The sequence below is a fragment of the Drosophila ficusphila genome, unplaced genomic scaffold, assembly GCF_018152265.1.
Source record: "Drosophila ficusphila isolate 14025-0441.05 unplaced genomic scaffold, ASM1815226v1 contig_791, whole genome shotgun sequence".
Taxonomy (NCBI): Eukaryota; Metazoa; Arthropoda; class Insecta; order Diptera; family Drosophilidae; genus Drosophila; species Drosophila ficusphila.
Window position 1 is genome coordinate 8,685,448 of NW_025064737.1, and position 18,384 is coordinate 8,703,831.

General features: G+C 40.9%; 4 protein-coding genes across 22 annotated transcripts in view; 2 read left to right on the top strand and 2 right to left on the bottom strand.

Moving 5' to 3' along the window:
- Nucleotides 1-1,492: 1,492 nt before the first annotated feature.
- Nucleotides 1,493-2,634, bottom strand: LOC108087000 (putative gustatory receptor 89a). The gene is made up of 2 exons (XM_017184137.1): nucleotides 1,726-2,634; nucleotides 1,493-1,664 (listed from the first exon to the last, which is right to left on the bottom strand). Exons 1-2 carry the CDS (start codon nucleotides 2,632-2,634, stop codon nucleotides 1,494-1,496), a joined length of 1,080 nt encoding a protein of 359 aa, XP_017039626.1. The 3' UTR covers nucleotide 1,493.
- Nucleotides 2,635-2,756: 122 nt separating this feature from the next.
- LOC108087050 (caspase-3) lies at nucleotides 2,757-5,166 on the bottom strand. Its single transcript, XM_017184228.2, has 3 exons — nucleotides 4,800-5,166; nucleotides 3,843-4,175; nucleotides 2,757-3,143 (listed from the first exon to the last, which is right to left on the bottom strand). Exons 1-3 carry the CDS (start codon nucleotides 5,128-5,130, stop codon nucleotides 2,881-2,883), a joined length of 927 nt encoding a protein of 308 aa, XP_017039717.1. The 5' UTR covers nucleotides 5,131-5,166; the 3' UTR covers nucleotides 2,757-2,880.
- Nucleotides 5,167-7,102: 1,936 nt separating this feature from the next.
- The window catches only part of LOC108087012 (collagen alpha chain CG42342), a 75,671-nt gene continuing 64,389 nt past the window's right edge, over nucleotides 7,103-18,384 (top strand). For all 19 annotated transcript variants that reach the window (XM_017184161.2, XM_017184167.2, XM_017184172.2 and 16 more), the window contains exon 1: nucleotides 7,103-7,612. The gene's annotated coding sequence lies outside the window, so the exon portion shown is untranslated. The remainder of the gene's footprint in view (nucleotides 7,613-18,384) is intronic.
- On the top strand, nucleotides 9,677-10,375 carry LOC108087014. The gene is made up of 2 exons (XM_017184181.1): nucleotides 9,677-10,104; nucleotides 10,219-10,375. The coding sequence occupies exons 1-2, from the start codon at nucleotides 9,860-9,862 to the stop codon at nucleotides 10,292-10,294; spliced, it is 321 nt and encodes a 106-aa protein (XP_017039670.1). The 5' UTR covers nucleotides 9,677-9,859; the 3' UTR covers nucleotides 10,295-10,375.

Here is an 18,384-nt window from a genome sequence, read left to right on the forward strand (position 1 = left end):
AAACCATTAAAAACTAAATACTTCACAAAATGAATAAAAGTAAAAAATGTGGTAACAAAATACTCGCTTACAGTGTTTTTAAGATATATTACACCAAGGAAATTAGCCCAAAGCGATAGCAACCTATTAAATTGGTAAGCTGGTGAGCTAGTAAAAATAGGTAGGTAGTAATTTGTCGCAGTGCAGTGGTGGCAAGAGGCGCGGTGTTGAAGAGCCGAACCGATCGAGTCAGCGGCTTGGAAAATTGGCGCGTGCGAATGCTCCTGGTTTCTTGACTGCTGGCTGATGGCCGATGGCTTGTGGTTAGCCACTGCTCTTCGCTGGAAGAAGAATCAATGCTAATCAGCGAGGGCCGCTCGAGAAGTTGGCAGGTGAAAGCAGGAAAACAATGGGCAAGTCGATATGCTAATCGATCAACTCACCTGCCGCATCATATTACAAATCATTATTTAAACTCCAGATGGGGCAAGCAACAAATTGGGTATGCATCGTTGGCTAAAAAAGTGGTTTCAAAACACAACTAATTAAATTGAACATTTGCAGACAAACATTCCTTCTTCTCTGACGCAAATACCTCGCTTACATTTAATCTTTATGTAACTCTCAGTTTTTAAGCCCAAGCCAATGGCAATTAATTATCAATAATAACCATCATATGTTGCAGTTTGGTGGAAGACTTAAACGATTTCGTGTTTTTTTGACTGCAAATCTATTTCAACTTGTTTTTTGGGGACTTGCTGACTGCCACTTTCATTTCCAGTTTACGCAATGCCAATCATCGAAATCAAAATTCACGAAGAGACTGAACATCGCTGGCGAAGTGACAAAAACTTTATTGAATGGCGGAGTTTGTCACCATTAATCTTTGCATGATAATATCGAGATTGCAACGCAGACTTTGTTCAGTCCACTTGCTCTACTTTTATTGTTTAAAGTTTAAACTTAAAATGGCAACAAAGCGTGAACTCCCATGCAACATCAACAAATGGCATGTTTAACCTTATTGCAGTGTCAACGCTTTGAAATATATTTATTTTTGTTTAAAGTTATATTGCTGGCCAACGAGGGAAAGATAAAACTAATTTATGCAGCTAATAGTCAAGCGATTTCTATGGAAATGTTTACATTTTAAACTGCGCGCGCTCAAGTATCTGGGTCAACAGCTCCACCATTATTGCTTTGTCGGGTTTTGGAACTATAGTGTCGCCACCTAGCGACAGCTGTTAGTTTAAAAAATGAACGAATCTTTGAACAATAAATTTTTGGAGCCACTGTGCATAGAGTATTAATCAATACGAAACATTTTTTTTAGGGAAAAACTTATTTTAGTGACACATTTTCTGATTGTTTAAAAGATTTTTAACTTAAAGTAAAAAAATTAGTTATTGTATCATTTTTTATTAAATGTATAGCCTTTTTATTCTTGAGATTCTTAAGCATTTTAAGAGAGATTTCTACGTGAGATTTATTTGATAACGATCCACTGTTTTGTTTCAGCCAGTTTCATAATTCTCCAAGCTAAACTGCAGGATAATCACTATAAAATTCATGGCATACGAGACCAGAAAAAGCCAAAACGAGTTGTCCACTGTGAAAAGGCCTAAGATACGAAAATTTGCACTGCCAGTTGGTGAGACCAAAGGAAATGCTGTTGAAGCCATGGCCTGATAAAATATTAATAATAAGTTACCTTGTAAACAACGAATATATGTTAGATTAATTTACCTTTTCCTCAGTGAGTCCTTCAGGCACATATTCCAATTGCAAACACCTTTTTCTCAATTTCGCAGATCTCAACTGGCAAAGATGAGCTGCCAAAACCATAGCATACAGTTGGATTGCCATAATTAGGCAATTATTGGAAATGGTTAATGGAACTCCATGTTGGGATACAAAATAAGACATAAAGGCGTACATATTGGCCAGAATGTTGATGAAGCTGCCAATGACCAGCAGAAATAAACCCAACTGAAAGATTTTCACGAACCTCTGAACCAATCTTGACCACATTCGTTCCTTTTGCAAAAGTCTGGCCAGAATGGGTTCCTCCCTCTCCAGTTGATTGTAGCATTCCAGAATCAAAAGCATGCCTCCAAACAATCCATTTGCATAAACACTGGCCACATGTTGCACATAGAGCAGAACTCCAAAGGCCAAAAGTTGCGACCAAGGCAGACGACTTCCTGCTCTTCCCAAAAAGGGAACATTGCAAAGGACTTCGTAGAGCGAAAGGAGCAACTTGAGCCACAAAAACAAAGTGGACCACCAGCTGAGTTTCCTCCGGCGATGCAACCTGGCCAAACCATTCACCAAGTTGGCCAACTTCCTGCGATTCAAAAGGTTTGTTCCCATTAAAGCCAGTGAAATGCAGACATCACCCGTCATTGTGGCCAGAGCAATTATCTTAAAGATCGTTGAATGCCGGACATTTGTGGCTTCATACAAGGCGACGCTTTTCCACAAAATGAAAGGAGCCACCGAGGTGAGCAAAAGCCAGCGGAAGGCCGCAGACAGGGTGAGCCATCTTTGACATCTGGCTCCCGATGGACCACCAATTTTGAAGGGGGCCAAGGCCAAGAGCTGCCAGAACCTCAGCAGAATGCAGAGACCGCAAACGTGCGGCAATCGCGACATTTTCCGGTCAACTGACCCTACGGCAACCCAGACAACCTATATCTATATCTATCTATCTGTTTGTCAATCGCATTCGCTATCGCTGCCCCAGCGGCACTAAGCCAATTCCAATTCCAGATAAGTGCCATCGAAATGAGTGTGTGTATTTCTATCAACAAATTGCCAACATTGCGATTAAGTGAAAGAGTTTTCTACTGTTAAAGTGTCCCTCCGACTGACTGACTGACTCACAGTCCCCGTGGATTTTCAGGTCTTCGGCTTGACACGCAGATGGAAAGTTTTGGTCAGTGTGGACATGAAGTTGGGCATTTCCTTCATCTGGTTGAGGGCCTCGTTCTTCGTGTTGGACTGGTACTCGTAGGCCACCTTTCTGTTCACGGCGGTCAGCAGGCGGAGCAGCTCGGCTCCGTCTGGTTGGGAGGCCTCGTTGGAGGCCGCCTGGTCGAGCACCCGGCAGAGGCTCTGGATGAACCAGGACCCGTCGTCCACGTTCCGGAACGAGAAGAACTCTGAAAGGAAGAAGAGTCAAAATCAGGAAAAGTATAGTAACGAATAGATAGCTTTCGCAATCTGAAATTTATATATATATCTTTATGAACTTTTGTCTAAAATCTTCTATTGCAACAAAATGTGTATAAGGACAATATCAGCTGTAAGGTAAGGGTATTGTAATTACTTTTTTAATTTTTCCATTTTTATGGTTGCTCAGATTTTTATAAAATTTAATTTGTAGTTGTAAGGTTGTAAGTAGAATATCTACATATTAAAAAGTATGTAAACAAAAATAAGATATAGTTTTACGGAAGTACTTGTTTGTTCTATTGAGGGTTGCTTCGCAAAAATATGTAAGTGGTGTGTTGTTATTAACTTAAATTTAACAAACGAAGAAGGAAGGAAGCATACGAATTCAACAAAAGAATAATAATGAACATATAAAAAAAGTGCATGCACCATTTTAGAGCTTTAAGAGTATTTTAACTTTACCTATGAAGTAAAATTTTAAAGATTGTTGTATATCTATTTTCTTAAACACATTAGCTAACTACATTTATATTTTACTAATTCGGAACCTCCTTCAATTGTATATGCTTATGCGCATAAACCTTAGGCAACCCTTAATTGATTGATGTTAAAAGCTGTCCAAGGCCCACAACATTTTCGCTTCGTTGTGAAACTGTGAAGAGCAGATTACTTGTGTCAGTACTCACTATCGAAGGTGGAGTAGAAGACGAGCATGTCCGCCGTGCTGGGAATGGCATAGGTGATGGGTTGGACGGGGGCCACTGGTTCGGGGGCCAGATCCCTGGTCATCACCGCAAACGATTGGAACTCGACGGCCTTCTCCAGGTTCTCGCCACGACAGGCCTGGATGAAGAACAGTTTCGGCTTGTTTTTCAGCGTCTTGCAGTTGTCACCGAGGAAGGGGTTCCACAAACGCTCCACAGGATACGACATGTCCTTGGCATAAACTTTCCCCTCGGTTCCATGTGACATCACCGCCAACACAAAGCAATCATTCTGGCTGTGATCCTCCTTAGCAACTGAAATTATTTTGAGAAAAATTAAATATTATTTAAATACATACTTCGTTCTCTTATAAAAAAAAGGGTACTTCTTGGATTTTATTTTTAGTAAAGACCTTGAATTCACTGAATCACCTGAAATTCCCCTTACTTTTTAAGAAAGTATCAAACGTTATCTAATCCGTTTGAAAGTCAACGAACCGTTGGGATTTTGTATTTCAAACATATTTGTTGTTATTTTGCCATTTAAATTAAAAAATAAAATGTTTTCGCTTGTTTTTCCGATCGATCAGGAAAACCGATTACTGTCTTTATCTCATAATTGTTGCAGTTATTAAAGTAGTGACTTTGTTTTGATAGAGATAAGATATGGAAGCTTGAAAAATGTTAGCACTTCCAATGAACTAGAATCTGTTTAAAAATTAATTTGTTTAACAATAAATAGCAAGGTTTCTTGTAAAAAAGAGCTAAATCGTTTTAATTGGTTATATACAAAGTGGGAACTTTATAAGCAATAAATATATTTCATAACTTCTTATTTAACCAAGCAAACCGAAAATAAACTTGATTCATCCGGTAGATAAAGCGGCTTTTTAGTGATTTACGATTACTATATGTAACACCAACTTGGTGGAAACTCACCTTCTTTTAGGATGTCGTTGATTTCGGAGAATGTCAGGTCATTGTAGGTCCGAACATCGAACCCAAATCGTCGTAGAGTGTCCTCCATATCATCGCGATCCTTTTCTGTGCCCACTCGCTGTTTCTGCCCCTTGACATCCTTGTGGTTGAGGATCAGGGCGATTCCTGTCCTGGCACAGTTCTCGTATGTGTCCTCTCTCGTCGGGAGGGAGATTATGATCCGCTTGAGGTCCAGCTCCGAGGTGGGCGTCCTGGCGATCTGCGTGGCGTCCGCCTTGTCCTTCTTGTGCTTGTTCTTCTGGCCGAAGAGCGAGAAGTCGGTGTCGTCCATTTCTGACCGTCTGCGCGCTTTGGCAACCTGTGACTAAGCGCGATTAGGTGTCTTCGGCTATCAAGCCACCAAAATAAAAAGTGTAGAAAAAGCTCCCTCTCTTTTTACCGCTTATCTAATCAATGCAGGTGTCTTATCAGCCTGCTGGGGTGGAAATTCTCCCGCTCTTGGCGACATTTTTGCTTGAGGCTCTTGCCCAACGTTGATTAGCCTTCTCGGGGGAAGTTACGTTTATTGGCAGCGAAATACAATTCGCTTTACCATTGCCATTGCACCAGACAATTTGATTTCCCTGACGGGTCACGCCCACAAAAGGGGGCGCTCGTCAGGGAAATTGGCAACTTCCGGCGAAAGTGGCGCTTCTGTTGGGATCTCTTAATGTGTTTTCAATAAAATTCAGATGCGCAAAAAAGCATTAGGCGGCCAACTTTGCCACGCAATTCAAATTTTCCACGCACACAAAGTAACGGAAACCGGAAATGAGTATGGCGCCCCAAAGTTCAAGGAGTACCGTTCTTACACGTACCGCGTACAGAAAGAAAAAATGAATGGCACTTTTAAATTTATTTTAAAAACAACTAAACATAGAAAACGCTTTGTTGACCAGTCCTTCATATTCAGAAGAAATAACCTCAGCTTTATTAAAAAAGTTTTTGCAATCAAAATTTTATGAAAATATATTTTTAATAATTTTAAATGAACATTTTTTTCTCTGCACCCGAAAAGTGTACCGTAACAAAGAGAGCATTGCGTGGGCGTTGAAGAGAGCGAGTTAAGAGAGTTACAGAAACGCGTGGCATGTGGAACACATAACAACAATTGCGGCTAATTAATAAAGCTGCACCTACGACCCCTGATTGGCTGCCAATTATAATTGATATGTAATTACAATTAGCGACATCAATCTCTCTGTCATCTCAAGTGCGAAAAACCGTGGGAAGGGAGCAGGAAAGTTGTTTAGCCGGCTTTTGAGAACAATCGCACTGGGGTCCCGAAGGGGTTTGCCCACTTGAAGCTGTTGTTGCCCCTCTCCAGTGACCTGAAATACGCTCTTATCTTACGCCTTAAAAAAGGTGCAGAGAAAGGAGAGATTTATTAGGTTGGCATTCAAAAATGCACTTGCTGAATGCTCAAAATAATATGATTTATCGAGCGCACTGTTTTGGAATAACAATGCAAGGTTTCACCTGAAATTAATGTCTTATTTCGTGTAACATTAAGGTATAAGTTCTTACTGTGTGGTTTTGTGGTTTAAAATGTTTATATTTCTTCTTGATTTTAATTAAATAATTTATATAATTTAAATCATATTAAAAACTCTAAAAAACTCTCAAAATGTTGCTTTATAATTGAATGGTTAAAAAATAATTACATAATTAAGGAGCAATTATTTTAAGTACAATAAGTAACTCCCACCGGTTGATCATGTTTTTGTTGCTGTTTTCTCCGTTATCCGTGCTTATTTACCTTGCAACACCTTCTGCAACTCGTCGAACCGCAGTCAACTCAAACATAAGCCCCAACGAATTGCAACTCATGTTTGAGTTCGATGGGTGTCTCTCAATTTATGCCGGGGGACCCAGTTTCACCCATTAGATTTATATTAGGTGTATGCGAAGGAATTAAATTGATAGAATTTAAGGTAGTTAATGAAAGCTAAATATTTATACTTTACATTTAATTTCGAAAATCCCTTTCATTCAAAAGAAAGATATTTCTTTTATGGGGTCAAAATTCAGACTACGCCCATGTCTCTGGACCTTTACAGCTCGTCCGCTGGAGAGGCGTTGCATCTGAGTTTCAGGTCGAACCAGAGAGAGCCAAATGCTTTCTGCGTGCGAACAAAACCACCCGACCTTCCGATGTATTGTAGGTATTTTCAACGGCCTAACGGACCCGACGAGACTACTACCCTGCACTTATTTTACCATGCACCCAACTTTCCGATGTTCGATTCAATCTGTCTCGACGGCTCGACTCGCGCGGTCACCCGCTCCGGAAATCGGTAAATAACTGGAAATCGGGAATTTCGAACTTGCAGACGACAAATCGAAGTCGGCTCGTATCAAAAACCCAAATTAAACCAAAACAGCATCGCCAAAAGCTTTGTTTGTGTTGCCCAAAGTGGAGGTGTGTGTGCGTCGGAGATAAATTCGCAATCGGGAAAATTTCTCGTTTTTGGGGGTCGCGGGATCCTATCCTCCGGGCGTGTGTTCTTCCCCACCTCTTTGTTGTCCTTAGATAAGGACGAACGGGCGAAAAGAAAGCAGAAGGAGCATGTTTTAAGCTGTGACAACAACAACAACAACAAAAGAAAAACAACTTCAGTGTGTGTGCCAAGTGCAAGGAGTTGTAATTTATAGTTGCCGAAATTAAATTATGTTAAGTGCCCCCAATCAGTAAGAAGGTGCAGTGAAACGCGAGCGGCAAAAAACGGGATCCAGAAAGCAGGCAACAAGGAGGAATTCGATAGCAGCAAAAAGTAAGAGAAGTACTTAAGAGGTGAACCAAACAAACTGTTTGATTATTATAGTAAGCGGGGTGCATAAAATCTCATTTGGGATGTGTGCGAGTGTGTGTGTGCTTTGTATGCAAAAACGTTGACAAAAAAACAACAACAAATTAGGGTGGCTGGACCAGATGACAAAAGAAAACAAAAGGCAAACAACCAAAAGCGGTGTTTTTTGTTTGTTTTTATTTTGGAACGTTCCCAAAACCAACCCATATAGTACATAGAGGAAAAGGAGAACCCACAATGCGAAACGAAAACGAAATCAAATCAAAAGCAGAAACCCGCCGAAAGGGAGCAAAAAATCCTCAGCTAGCTTTTAGGCGAATGCCCTCGCAAAGCGCATAAAAAAATAGATTAACAGGCTAGGCAGCGCAAAAAAAAACATTGAAATTCTGACGTCGTCGCTGGCTAAGCCTCTGCAGCAAAAATAACAGCAGCATAAAAAACCAAAACAACAGCTAGGGATGCCAAAGTCGGGTCTAACGTTTATACGATACCCGGTACTGGGATTTTACACAAACTTATGGTTGTAACATAAATTACATACATAGGAGCCAAGATATTTTGTTTAACTTATTTGTGAGATTACGATACATTTTAATATCTTGAAGCTTAAGGTGAAAAACATTAATGTTACCTGTTCACCTTTTTCAATGATGGAAAGGATTGTACATAGCTAATGGGAATTTTTCTTTAATTTATTAAAAATTTATTGATGGGTAACTAATAATAATTTACCAATATTTTTAAAAGATACGTTTACGAGACCATAAAATAAATGATTCCATAAACAGTAAAGCTTCCTTTCTTTATCAGTTTAAGGTGTTAGTAACATAATATTAAACTTTGAAATCGAAAACACCTTTTAGTAATAACCTGGGGATATCGCCATAAACCAAGTCAATTTTATAGCCGACAAGAAATTGCTTGAGTAAATTTGAAGAAAGATGTGGATTCCATGTGCATATATGTATAGTTATAGATAGTTATAGGATAGTTTTCTTGTTCAATATTTAATAGTTACTTTTATTTGATTTATTATTATGGTTAATTTTCCATTATTTTTTTGATAGATACTTAAAACTGTTTAAGCATTTTTAGCTGTCGTTAGTGATAAGTTTTTCTTCATTCTATATACCTTTAAAGCCAACGTATAGTAACAACAAGTTGGCAACTGACCAACTGGCAGTGTAACCAACCGCGAAGATTTGCGCTTCACTTTTTTGCGCTGCCGCAAATGAAGTTGCAGTGGACATCTAATGAACCCGCACCTGAACAAGATGGAGACCCTTAAATTGCCGGCACACCTGAAATATTCAAGATACTTTATGGGCATGCCGCAGCTGGGCCAGAAGCATGCCACTGATGCCGCAGGCTGCCCCATCCTCCGTCTAGGTGTAAATTCTGTAGCAGAAACATTCGTTTATGAGCGGGCTAAGGTTGCGCTTTCTGCCGCCATCCCTCGACCCTTTTCATTTGGGGGACTCCCCCGGGGACCTTTCGCCCTTCCTCGGGGGTATTCTTACCCGGTTTCATGAACTTCAGCTGAGCAATTATTAAATATGCAAGCTTTTTGCCGCTTTAAGATAAGCCGGGGCGAATATTTGTGTGGGTGGTGTTCGCCTGCTCATCTTTTCGCTTGGGCCCTTTGATGTTTGGCATGGGGGTTACCTAAAAATGCGGGAGACAGGCAAACAAACATTAATTGTAACTGTAAATGGTGTGAAATGAGCGAGTGACTGAATGGATGAATGACGGAATGAGTGGATGCTTAGCAGCAGCAGCAGCATCAGCTTTTGACTGAATGAATGAATGACTCTCGAGTGGAGCTGCCAGTGGCAGTGAGTCTCTTTCAGCGCTGAAAATTGCGTTAAGTGGATGTCATCGTTGGCCGGCGACAATTTTGATGAACTCAACAAAAACACTTGACAGCGGCTCTGAAGATTTTCGGGGGGGTGGGGAGGGTTTTGGGGAGCAGTCGGGCATCGGGGAGCTGACCGAAAGGCAGGCCATGCAATAAACGAAATTATGACGCTAAATTGAACACAAAATGCCCAGTGAGACGGGGCGAGAGTGATAGTAGAGTCAAAGAATAGTCCAGGAAAGAATAGTTGGGGGCAGAAGAAGGGGTTGGCATGGGGGTTTTTCAACACAGCATCATCCACTCCGCTTCGACCCGTCCACATTAAACGCGCGAATGAACAGCAATCAGCCGAAATGGGGGATGGGATCCATCAGGAAAAGGAGGAGGAGGAGCAGGGAAAAAGGGACTGTGGGCATGGCTCTGGACCGACCGGGAATCGGACGAGCACTCGGACGGACCATAACTGGTTGTGCCCGGAGGAGGGTTCATTCAACAATAAAAGTCACGATAGACATGGCAATACGGAAATGCTATTTTCGGGAACCGCCGCTGCCTTCACACGGAATGGAATGGTCCACGTCCGCCCTGCGAGCGGAAGGTGAGAATTAAGAAATTAGCGTACACCCAGCACACCAGTTCCCGGTATCTACACATAGTACCCAGTATCCACTATCCAGTATACAGTATACTGTATCCACTAACCATTTCCCAGTTGGAGCTGCCAGATGGGAGCCGATGGAGCTGCTCGTAAATTGCCCGCCGCCGCTCACTTTAACTTAATTATATAATTTGTGAGACAGCAGTGATGGAAAAGGGAGACCAACCGACCAACGAAAAAAGGAAACATCGCAAAAAAATATGGATTCAAAAACTGAAGACTGACATACCCTGGAAATTTAAGAAATATAAAATTTTTAAGTATTTATAGAAAGCTTATTAGCTTTCCTCTGATAAAATTTTTGTATCATATTTTTTTTGTTCTTGTTAAAATACTTGTTTGCAGAGGAGCAATAGGTGAAACATTAATTAATGCTTAAACCGGTTTAAAAAGTAGTCCAGGGTTATTTTGCTGCATGTTAAATAGCTGAGGTGTAAAGTTAATGTCAATATAAGAATTTTAACATATTTCCTGTCAAAATGGGCAATCTGGTATATCTGGTTTTAGAATAGCCACAAATAAAGCCTCTGTTCGGATTTTCTGATTTTAGAAGCAGGTTGTGAACAAGACACAAAACAAGGCTTGAAAATATATCCACATAGTAGAGAGACTTCTAGCTGAAAGAGGGTATAAAAAGGCGGGTCTGGTGGGTTTTTTCAGTGCACTGAAAATTAAATGAGCTGAATGCATTTAAGCCCAAATCAGCGCAAGCCGTCGGCTTAGTGACGAGGACAAACTGTGTCTTAGTGACTCAGCAGGCATTCGGCGGCAGGACGAGGAACGCCGTCTCCGTTAATGGGCGTTGCTGCTGGAAAAAAGTAAATAATCCTTTAACCACAAAGCAATTATGCAACGCAAAGGCGACAGACGAGCGACCGGGCCAGCAAAACGGCAGCGACATCGTCGACGGAAAGGCGACATCTTGTCAGCCGGTGAAAAATTACCAACCAATGACGCCGGGATGCAGACAGAGATGAACGGGAAAAAGGGGATCCGATGGGTGGAGCTGTGGATGGTGGATGGATAGTGGAAGCCCACAGGTTGCAGCCAGCAAATTACTTAAATGCCAAGCCGAAAAGTCTGGCAAAAGCTTATGGGAAAATTTAAATTGGCGAGGGGCGAACGGCGGCAGGTTGGAAGGCTTCCCTCTGCGGTTACCTTGCACTTTTGGCCGCAACAAACCGGCGACACACACGAGGCTGGGTGACAAATGAGACAACATTTTATGGACCTCCACACGGTTTTCATTAAAACTTGTGACTTTGTTGTGAGGTGGGACTTAAATCAGGATTTATTCGAGGCGTGTCTTTAATTCACTAATATTTATTAATGATTTAAAACTCATAAGATAAATATTTTGTAGTAACAATATATCACTCTTTTTATACAGTGCCTGTTTTGGGTTTGGGGTGGCATTGGTTTCCCCTTTTGTTATATAAACTGTCCTTTTTGTCAGCACATCCGTTTGTCCAGAGCGGTCAACTTAATTCCGGGATTATTATTAATGTGTATGTCTAAAAGGGTCTTTGGGTTTGTGGTGAGATTATCTGTGCCTGATGAGTTATGGCTGTTTCGGGGCTTAAGGGATTATCCAAACATTTGTTCAAAATGCAGATTAAGAACCTGTTTTTTATATATATAAAAATGTCACTTATAATAACCAGTAACTAAAATTGAATGCTCTTATTAAAACAATCTTTATCTTAGTTTTCCCTGTGTATCTAGTAGCCAGCTAGATTTATCGACCATGCATCTAGCTTATCACATCCCATTCGCCTCCATGTTTCCTGGAGTCTCCCTGCCATTTCCCACGATGTGGGGCCACTTCCAGCTCAGGTTGCATTCTCATTGGCAACTTGCAACTGGCGACTCGTGCGCCTTTGGTGCAGAAGTTAAGCGCTTTCCTATGCCTTCAGTGCCGGATCAGAGCGCAATTGATGGCCAACTGCTCAGAGCCTTTAACCCGACTTAGCCGCAACATGACAATACCACACAGAGGAGGAAATGGGAAGAGCAAAGGCGGGGTTTTCAGCGGAGGAGGGGGAGCAGGAGCAGGAGGGGAGAGGGAACTTGGCCAGACGGAGACTGTCGAATGTCCAGCTGTGTCTGTTTACATAGCCACAGCTCTTTAGCAACTCGTCTGGCCAACGTTTTATGTTCTTTCGGTCTGGCTCTGCGCTTCAATTTTCGCCTCAGACAAGCGGAGGGAAATGCAGGAGAGGGAAATGAGGGGAAAATGGATGGAAAATGGTAGGTGGCCCTGCGGGTTTTGGTCAGCTTGTTGGACGACCTTTCAACGGGGTCGCGGATTTACATTTGTTGCTCGCCTCGGCGCCAACTCATTCATAAAAACGCACGCAAAGTCAAGCGTTGCAAGTTGAAGGTTGCCCCGCCTGTGGTTTTTCTCCCCCATCCCCCGTTTCTCCCCCCTCTTCTTCAACCACCTTGCACCCGCCGTCTGTGCTCGAGCTTTTATGCAGTTAAGTGCTTAGTTGCGTGTAACTTTACACTGTTTAACAAACTCACTCACTCGCCGCACAGTGAGTCAAAGGAGTTCCTGAAAGGAGTGTAGTGGGAGTGGAAGGGGTGGAGTGGAAGGGGTGGAGTGGAAGGGGTGGAGAGGAAGGGGTGGAGAGGAAGGGGTGGAGAGGAAGGGGTGGAGAGGAAGGGGTGAAAAGTAAGTAAAAAGGTCGGGATCACCGGTTTGCAGTAGGCGACTTTTACCGCACAGAGCTAGTGTGATTTTGTCGTGTGTGCCACCTGCAAATTTAACTAAGAGCACTGAAAAAAGTTTCCAGTGCATCAACAATATTTCTTAAAAATAAAAATTAATTATTTAATGTATTACAAGAGTATACATATATCCAATAAATGATTACTTCTTGGTTAAAGAAATCTCTTAATTCAAAACTTTTACCAACTTATATTGCTGATCATTTTCTATCAGCATAAACCGATAATAGAAATGTTTAATAATTTAAAATTGTGTTCTTTTATTTACTTTCTATATTTTTTTTTCGTTTATCTACTTAATTTTTTTATCTCTGCACAAAAGGACATTTATTAGAGTTGGTTAAGCTAACCGTTCGCCGGAGTGTGTGGGCCCCAAGTTAATTACGATTCCTCTTTAGGTTGTTAAGCACCTTGCTGCCTCAAACAAAATCAAATAAAGTGAATGATGGCCATAAAAAGGAAATACCTGGGCAACAGAATGTGTAGGAGCCGGCAGAGATGAGGTTAGAAAAATCCTGAAGTGGGCTCTCCAGAAAAAAAAGAGGTGAAGGGATGTTGGGAAGCCAAGTAAACAAAAGCAAACATTGCGTGCCAAAATTCCGGAAATTTTTAAGAGTCACAGCATGTGTAAGCTGAATTTTTACAAGCAGACACACAAACACATCCTAGACCGCACCACTACACTCTCAGTCCTCGAAGCGCCACCCCCTCCCCCTCATCCCCCTTCACCCGTCTTGCCAACCGTCTGGTTCCATTCCTTAGTGCCATGTTTCCTGTCTAAGTGCTAAATTGAAATTCCGAAATTAAGTAATTTCTCCCAAGGGCAATTTCTGCTGGAAATCTTCACCAAATATGGACACACGCCCTCTGGAATGGGCGTGGCCATCAGTGTTGCAAGGGGACGTTCGCCCGCCCATAAAGCAACAAAAGCAAATAGTAAAATAAACAATAACAACAACACGGCTTGCCAATGAGTTGCACTAATAGTTTGTGTGTAGAATCTGCCTGTTAAAGAAGAAGAAGAAGGCACATAAAAAGAAAATCCCGAAACTGTGAGAGGAGCAGCAACCGCATCTACATGAAAACAAGCTGTAAAAATTATAGGGAAATGGCAAACGACGCACACATAAGTATTTTGTTACGGACATTAAAGCTAACGCCGAGATATAGCTTGTATCCAGTGACTCGCATCGTTTAATCCTAAACTAGAGGGCCGACATAAAAGTGCAGGAATATCTTTCAAGAGCAGTTGGTTGGAGTGAACTATGAGAAATGGGCGTAGGCAGGGATCAGAGTGTTATAAAGTATTTTAATGCTGTTTTTACGAGAATCTACAAAGTTATTTATACAAGAATAAGATAGCATAAAAAGTAAAAGTTCAGGGAGAACCATAGATCACATACTAACAGTATGGTTCTGATATACTACTAGTATTATAGTAAGAACAATGAGTCCTTTTTCTCATCAAGTTGCTTCCAATCAATATGAATTTTCTTTTAGAAAATAGTCATTAACCACTACCAAATCGCTTTCAAATCCCTTCACTGCAAATTCTATTCAAAGAACATCCAATTCCACAGCCAAAAGAAAGCTTATTTCCCTTTCTTTGAGCGCAACTTTTTTTAAGGTTACTCCAGCGAATCCTTAATCAAAATCGAAGTGGCTCAACACTTTCTTTGCTTGCTGTCTTCCAAAATCGAAAGTTTGCCAATTCATTCCGTCACCAACACCCACCCGCCATCCAGCACCGCCCACATTTCCTTGCAACATTGTCGCCCTTTTCGTGGCTCAGTTTCAGTTAACTTCGAGGAAGTTCTACTACAGCTTCCTCAATATTTTTCAATTTAAATGATGGAGCAGAAAAAAGAGAGGAAACTCCGACGAGCGAAGGAAATGACGCTTCACACTTGTGAGCAAAGGGGATGGGGGTTACGGGTCCTTGTTGCCAAAAAAAAGAGTGAGGAAAACAGGGAAAAGTGGAGAAAGGGAAGTGAGGAAACTTAAACACTTCTTGCATTTTTCTCATGGCACGACAACTATTTATTGCCTCGCCCAAAAACCCAGACGAAGCTGTCGGGGATTCCCTGTTGTTGTTGGGCTCCTTGTTGCCATTGTTGTTGTTTCTGTTTACTTTTGTAGTGGCAGCAACAAAGTTCTTTGCTATGGCCAGAGGCAGGAAAAACTTACACTCGAAGGAATAAGTGTTGTAATTAGATGAACTACACAAACTTAATCTGAAATAATATTTGATGTCTTAATATACATATAATTATTCGTTGAAATTCATTTTCAAATAAAAAAATAAAATATATTCTTATCTTCTGAACGAACATTTTTCTTTGGAACTATAATTCCTGATATAGTTAAAATATTTTCGTTAAGGATAGGTTATGATTTTAACTTGGTAATTTGTTTATACAGTACCAAAACTTCCTTAAATATTTTTCTGTGACTTTTTTTCACAAGAAAAAAGAATTTTTCTTTAAGTGTATTACAAGGTTTTCTGAAGTTTCCTAGCATGATGATGATGTTGGATTTTCGGGGGTTGGTGATGGTGTTTGGCCATGGTGATGATGAAAAATGCACATGTGTTGCTAACGGCCCGATTATTTTTATTGTTTATTTACTTTGATTTGGCCCTCTTTGGTCTTTGTATTAGATGTGTGTGTGTGTGTATGTTGTTGTATGGCCGTCATGTTCATGTTTTTATTTGCCACGACCGGACTCGTGGCCATGTTCTTATTCGGGTTATTTGGGTTTGGTTTGCGCATTTGTGCGTAACGAATAAATTTAGCAAAATAAATAAGGACAATAATCCCTTTGAATGCATTGCAATTGAGCTTTTTACAGCCATTGACTGTAACCCGACCACTCACGAACTCACACATACACTGACTTACACATATACAAGCGCAGGCACACGTACGTGTGGCACTTAACTCAACATTGTTGGATGGCTTAGAAAGCTTTTGCCTCTTGGGCAAGGATTCCATTCCGTTTTTTGGTGTCCGGCTAATGCCATTCAATTCTGGCTTGATTTGCATTTCAATTCCAAATCAAATTTTTCAATTGCCAGCTGGAAGCACTAGCCCACACAAGCACACACACTCCCACACGCCTATCAATATGTGTGCTAAGTGGCCGCCCACACACTCACACACACACACTCACACAAGCTTAATTCAATTTGCAATGGAAAGTCGAACAAATTCATAGCATACTTTATAGCGCTGCTTGACCGAAGTCGAATCTCCGAACTCCCCATGTAATTGACAAAAGCTGCGCTCCATGCGCTCCTCCAAATTTGAAATCAATTTATTTTATATTGAGTTAGCTGTCCCCAGGCCCCCCGGAATAGCATTAACCTTTGGCAGCTACATTGTGTAAAATCGAAATCGATATGCCGGCGATGCTGAACTTTAAAAGGGGGGAAATTGGCCAGCCAATTGCAGTGTCAGCTCAAAACTCGGAGCCAGCGAACGAACAACGAACCTCCACTTCACACACACACTCACATGCTCTTATTTGTTAAATTAAAAGCTTCTCCACCGCCTTGCAATTGTTATTGTTGCTCGGCGAGCGGCGTCATCATCCGCATGCCCATCATCATCATCATCGGCATCCTCATCATCATCATCGCCGTCTTCATTTGCCATTATTGCCTCCGGAGCGCACAAGACTTTCAATTAGTTTTATTAGGGTGTTCCAAACATTCCATTGACTGAAAATCAAGGGGTACGGGCATCTCATTGTTGTTTTCGGCCCGATGCCGATGTTGTTCCCGCTTCTGTTTGATATTGGCCTTTTGACTTTTATGCTTTTTTTTTTTTTTTTTTTTTTGGATTTGGCGCAATTTTTGCTTTTTGTGGTTGCGGCTCCTGCGTTTTTGTCGGTGGTGCGGCCTCTTCAATGGACCGATTGTTTTTCGAGTTTTATTGGGGCTCCTCGTATTGTTGTTTTGGTTGTTAGGCGCATGATTGCGCAATGCCAACGCACCGAAAATAAGTAATATTGAAAGTATAAATAAGTGCGAGGGATTGGCTTGCGTGCGTGTTAGAATGTTTAATCAGCAATTTAGGCCGCATAATGAATCAGCAAATTGGAAAAATTTAAGTCTAAGCCTAGAAAATATAAATGACTTTTAAATTATTGTACAAGCAGAAATCATTTAACCTCTACTCATTGTTTAACTGAATCATTATTTAAAAGCTTCTATATTTTATAAGTGACGCAACTTCCACTTGTCATTTCATTTATGAATTATTTAGCAATCCTTTTAATTATTCTTGAGTAATAGTTGTAAACTTCCCGAGAACTTTGTCCGAGTGCTTCTATATTGGTCAACTTTTGTGTACTTTTAAAGCTATAATTTTTGTGTGAAACTTGTAAAAAGTTCTCAAGCTCATTTCGTTTCTCTAAAGAGCATTTCAGTTTCGTTGTCCTCCCCTTTCAGCGTTGTTCTCCATCGCTATAATTTCCACTTTATGACTTTTGTATTGCCAAACGCCCACCAATCCCCCGCTTCCCCCGCGAAATCCCCTTCTTCTGGCGGTGGCATGTGGGGCAGAGTTGAAGGCAACAAATGTTTTTGACACGACAAGTCCATGGGTCAAACGCCTTTCCCCTTCCCACTCAAGTTGCTTCCTCTCCCCACCTCCTTAGATGTTTTTTATTTGTTTCATGTTTTTGCGTTTTTCTTTTTATAATGCCTTCTTTTTTTTGTCAGTGGCTGCCACCGCTACTTGAGCTAGAAAAAAGTTTTGTGCGAAAAAAGTTTCGGCTGCCCGATTCTTGCGAGGTGCTCGGTGTTCAGAGTTCGGTGCTCAGTTCAGTTCAGTTGCCTTGGATGCGGGTCGAGCACGCCCGGCTGAACTTGGAAGCCAACTCGGTGGCGGGACATCATCCGGTCGCCGAGCCCGGCTGATTATTGAAAATGTGGCGACACCGTCGACGGTCCAGTTTGCACATAATTCATGGAAAAGAAAGAGAAACAAGAAAGGAAGCTAGCTTCGGCAAGCCGAAGCTTATATACCCTTGCAGTTACTAAATATGTCGAAAAAAATACATAAAAGCTAAAGAGCAACGAAGCTATGACGATTTTTCTATTAATTTTCCATATTGTTCATATGACAGCTATATGATATAGTCGTCTGATTTTAATGAAATTTAATTTGTAACTCAAGACTCATTAGAAAACTCTATATTCCAAAAATCATTATTGCCTGATGGAAAACAACGAGGTTATAATTATATTTCCGTTATTTCTATATAGATTTTTCTTTCCAATGGCAGCTATATGATATAGTTGTCCGATTTTTATGAAATTTTTTTCTCAACTTAAGAGTTTTTAAAAAACTTTATGTTCCAAAAATCATGCTCGTGGCATGAAAAACAACGACATTATAATTTTTTTCCATTATTTATATATATATATTTTGATCTCTCCTATGGCAGCTATATGATAGAGTTATCCGATTTTGATAAAAT

Coding starts and splice junctions, on each gene's coding strand:
- LOC108087014 (XM_017184181.1), top strand. CDS start 9,860: ATGGGGGATGGGATCCATCAGGAAAAGGAGGAGGAGGAGCAGGGAAAA. Junction 10,105..10,218: donor GTCCGCCCTGCGAGCGGAAG/GTGAGAATTAAG, acceptor ACCATTTCCCAG/TTGGAGCTGCCAGATGGGAG.
- LOC108087000 (XM_017184137.1), bottom strand. CDS start 2,634: ATGTCGCGATTGCCGCACGTTTGCGGTCTCTGCATTCTGCTGAGGTTC. Junction 1,665..1,725: donor AAGGACTCACTGAGGAAAAG/GTAAATTAATCT, acceptor ATATTTTATCAG/GCCATGGCTTCAACAGCATT.
- LOC108087050 (XM_017184228.2), bottom strand. CDS start 5,130: ATGGACGACACCGACTTCTCGCTCTTCGGCCAGAAGAACAAGCACAAG. Junction 4,176..4,799: donor CAACGACATCCTAAAAGAAG/GTGAGTTTCCAC, acceptor AAATAATTTCAG/TTGCTAAGGAGGATCACAGC. Junction 3,144..3,842: donor CTTCTACTCCACCTTCGATA/GTGAGTACTGAC, acceptor TCTTCCTTTCAG/AGTTCTTCTCGTTCCGGAAC.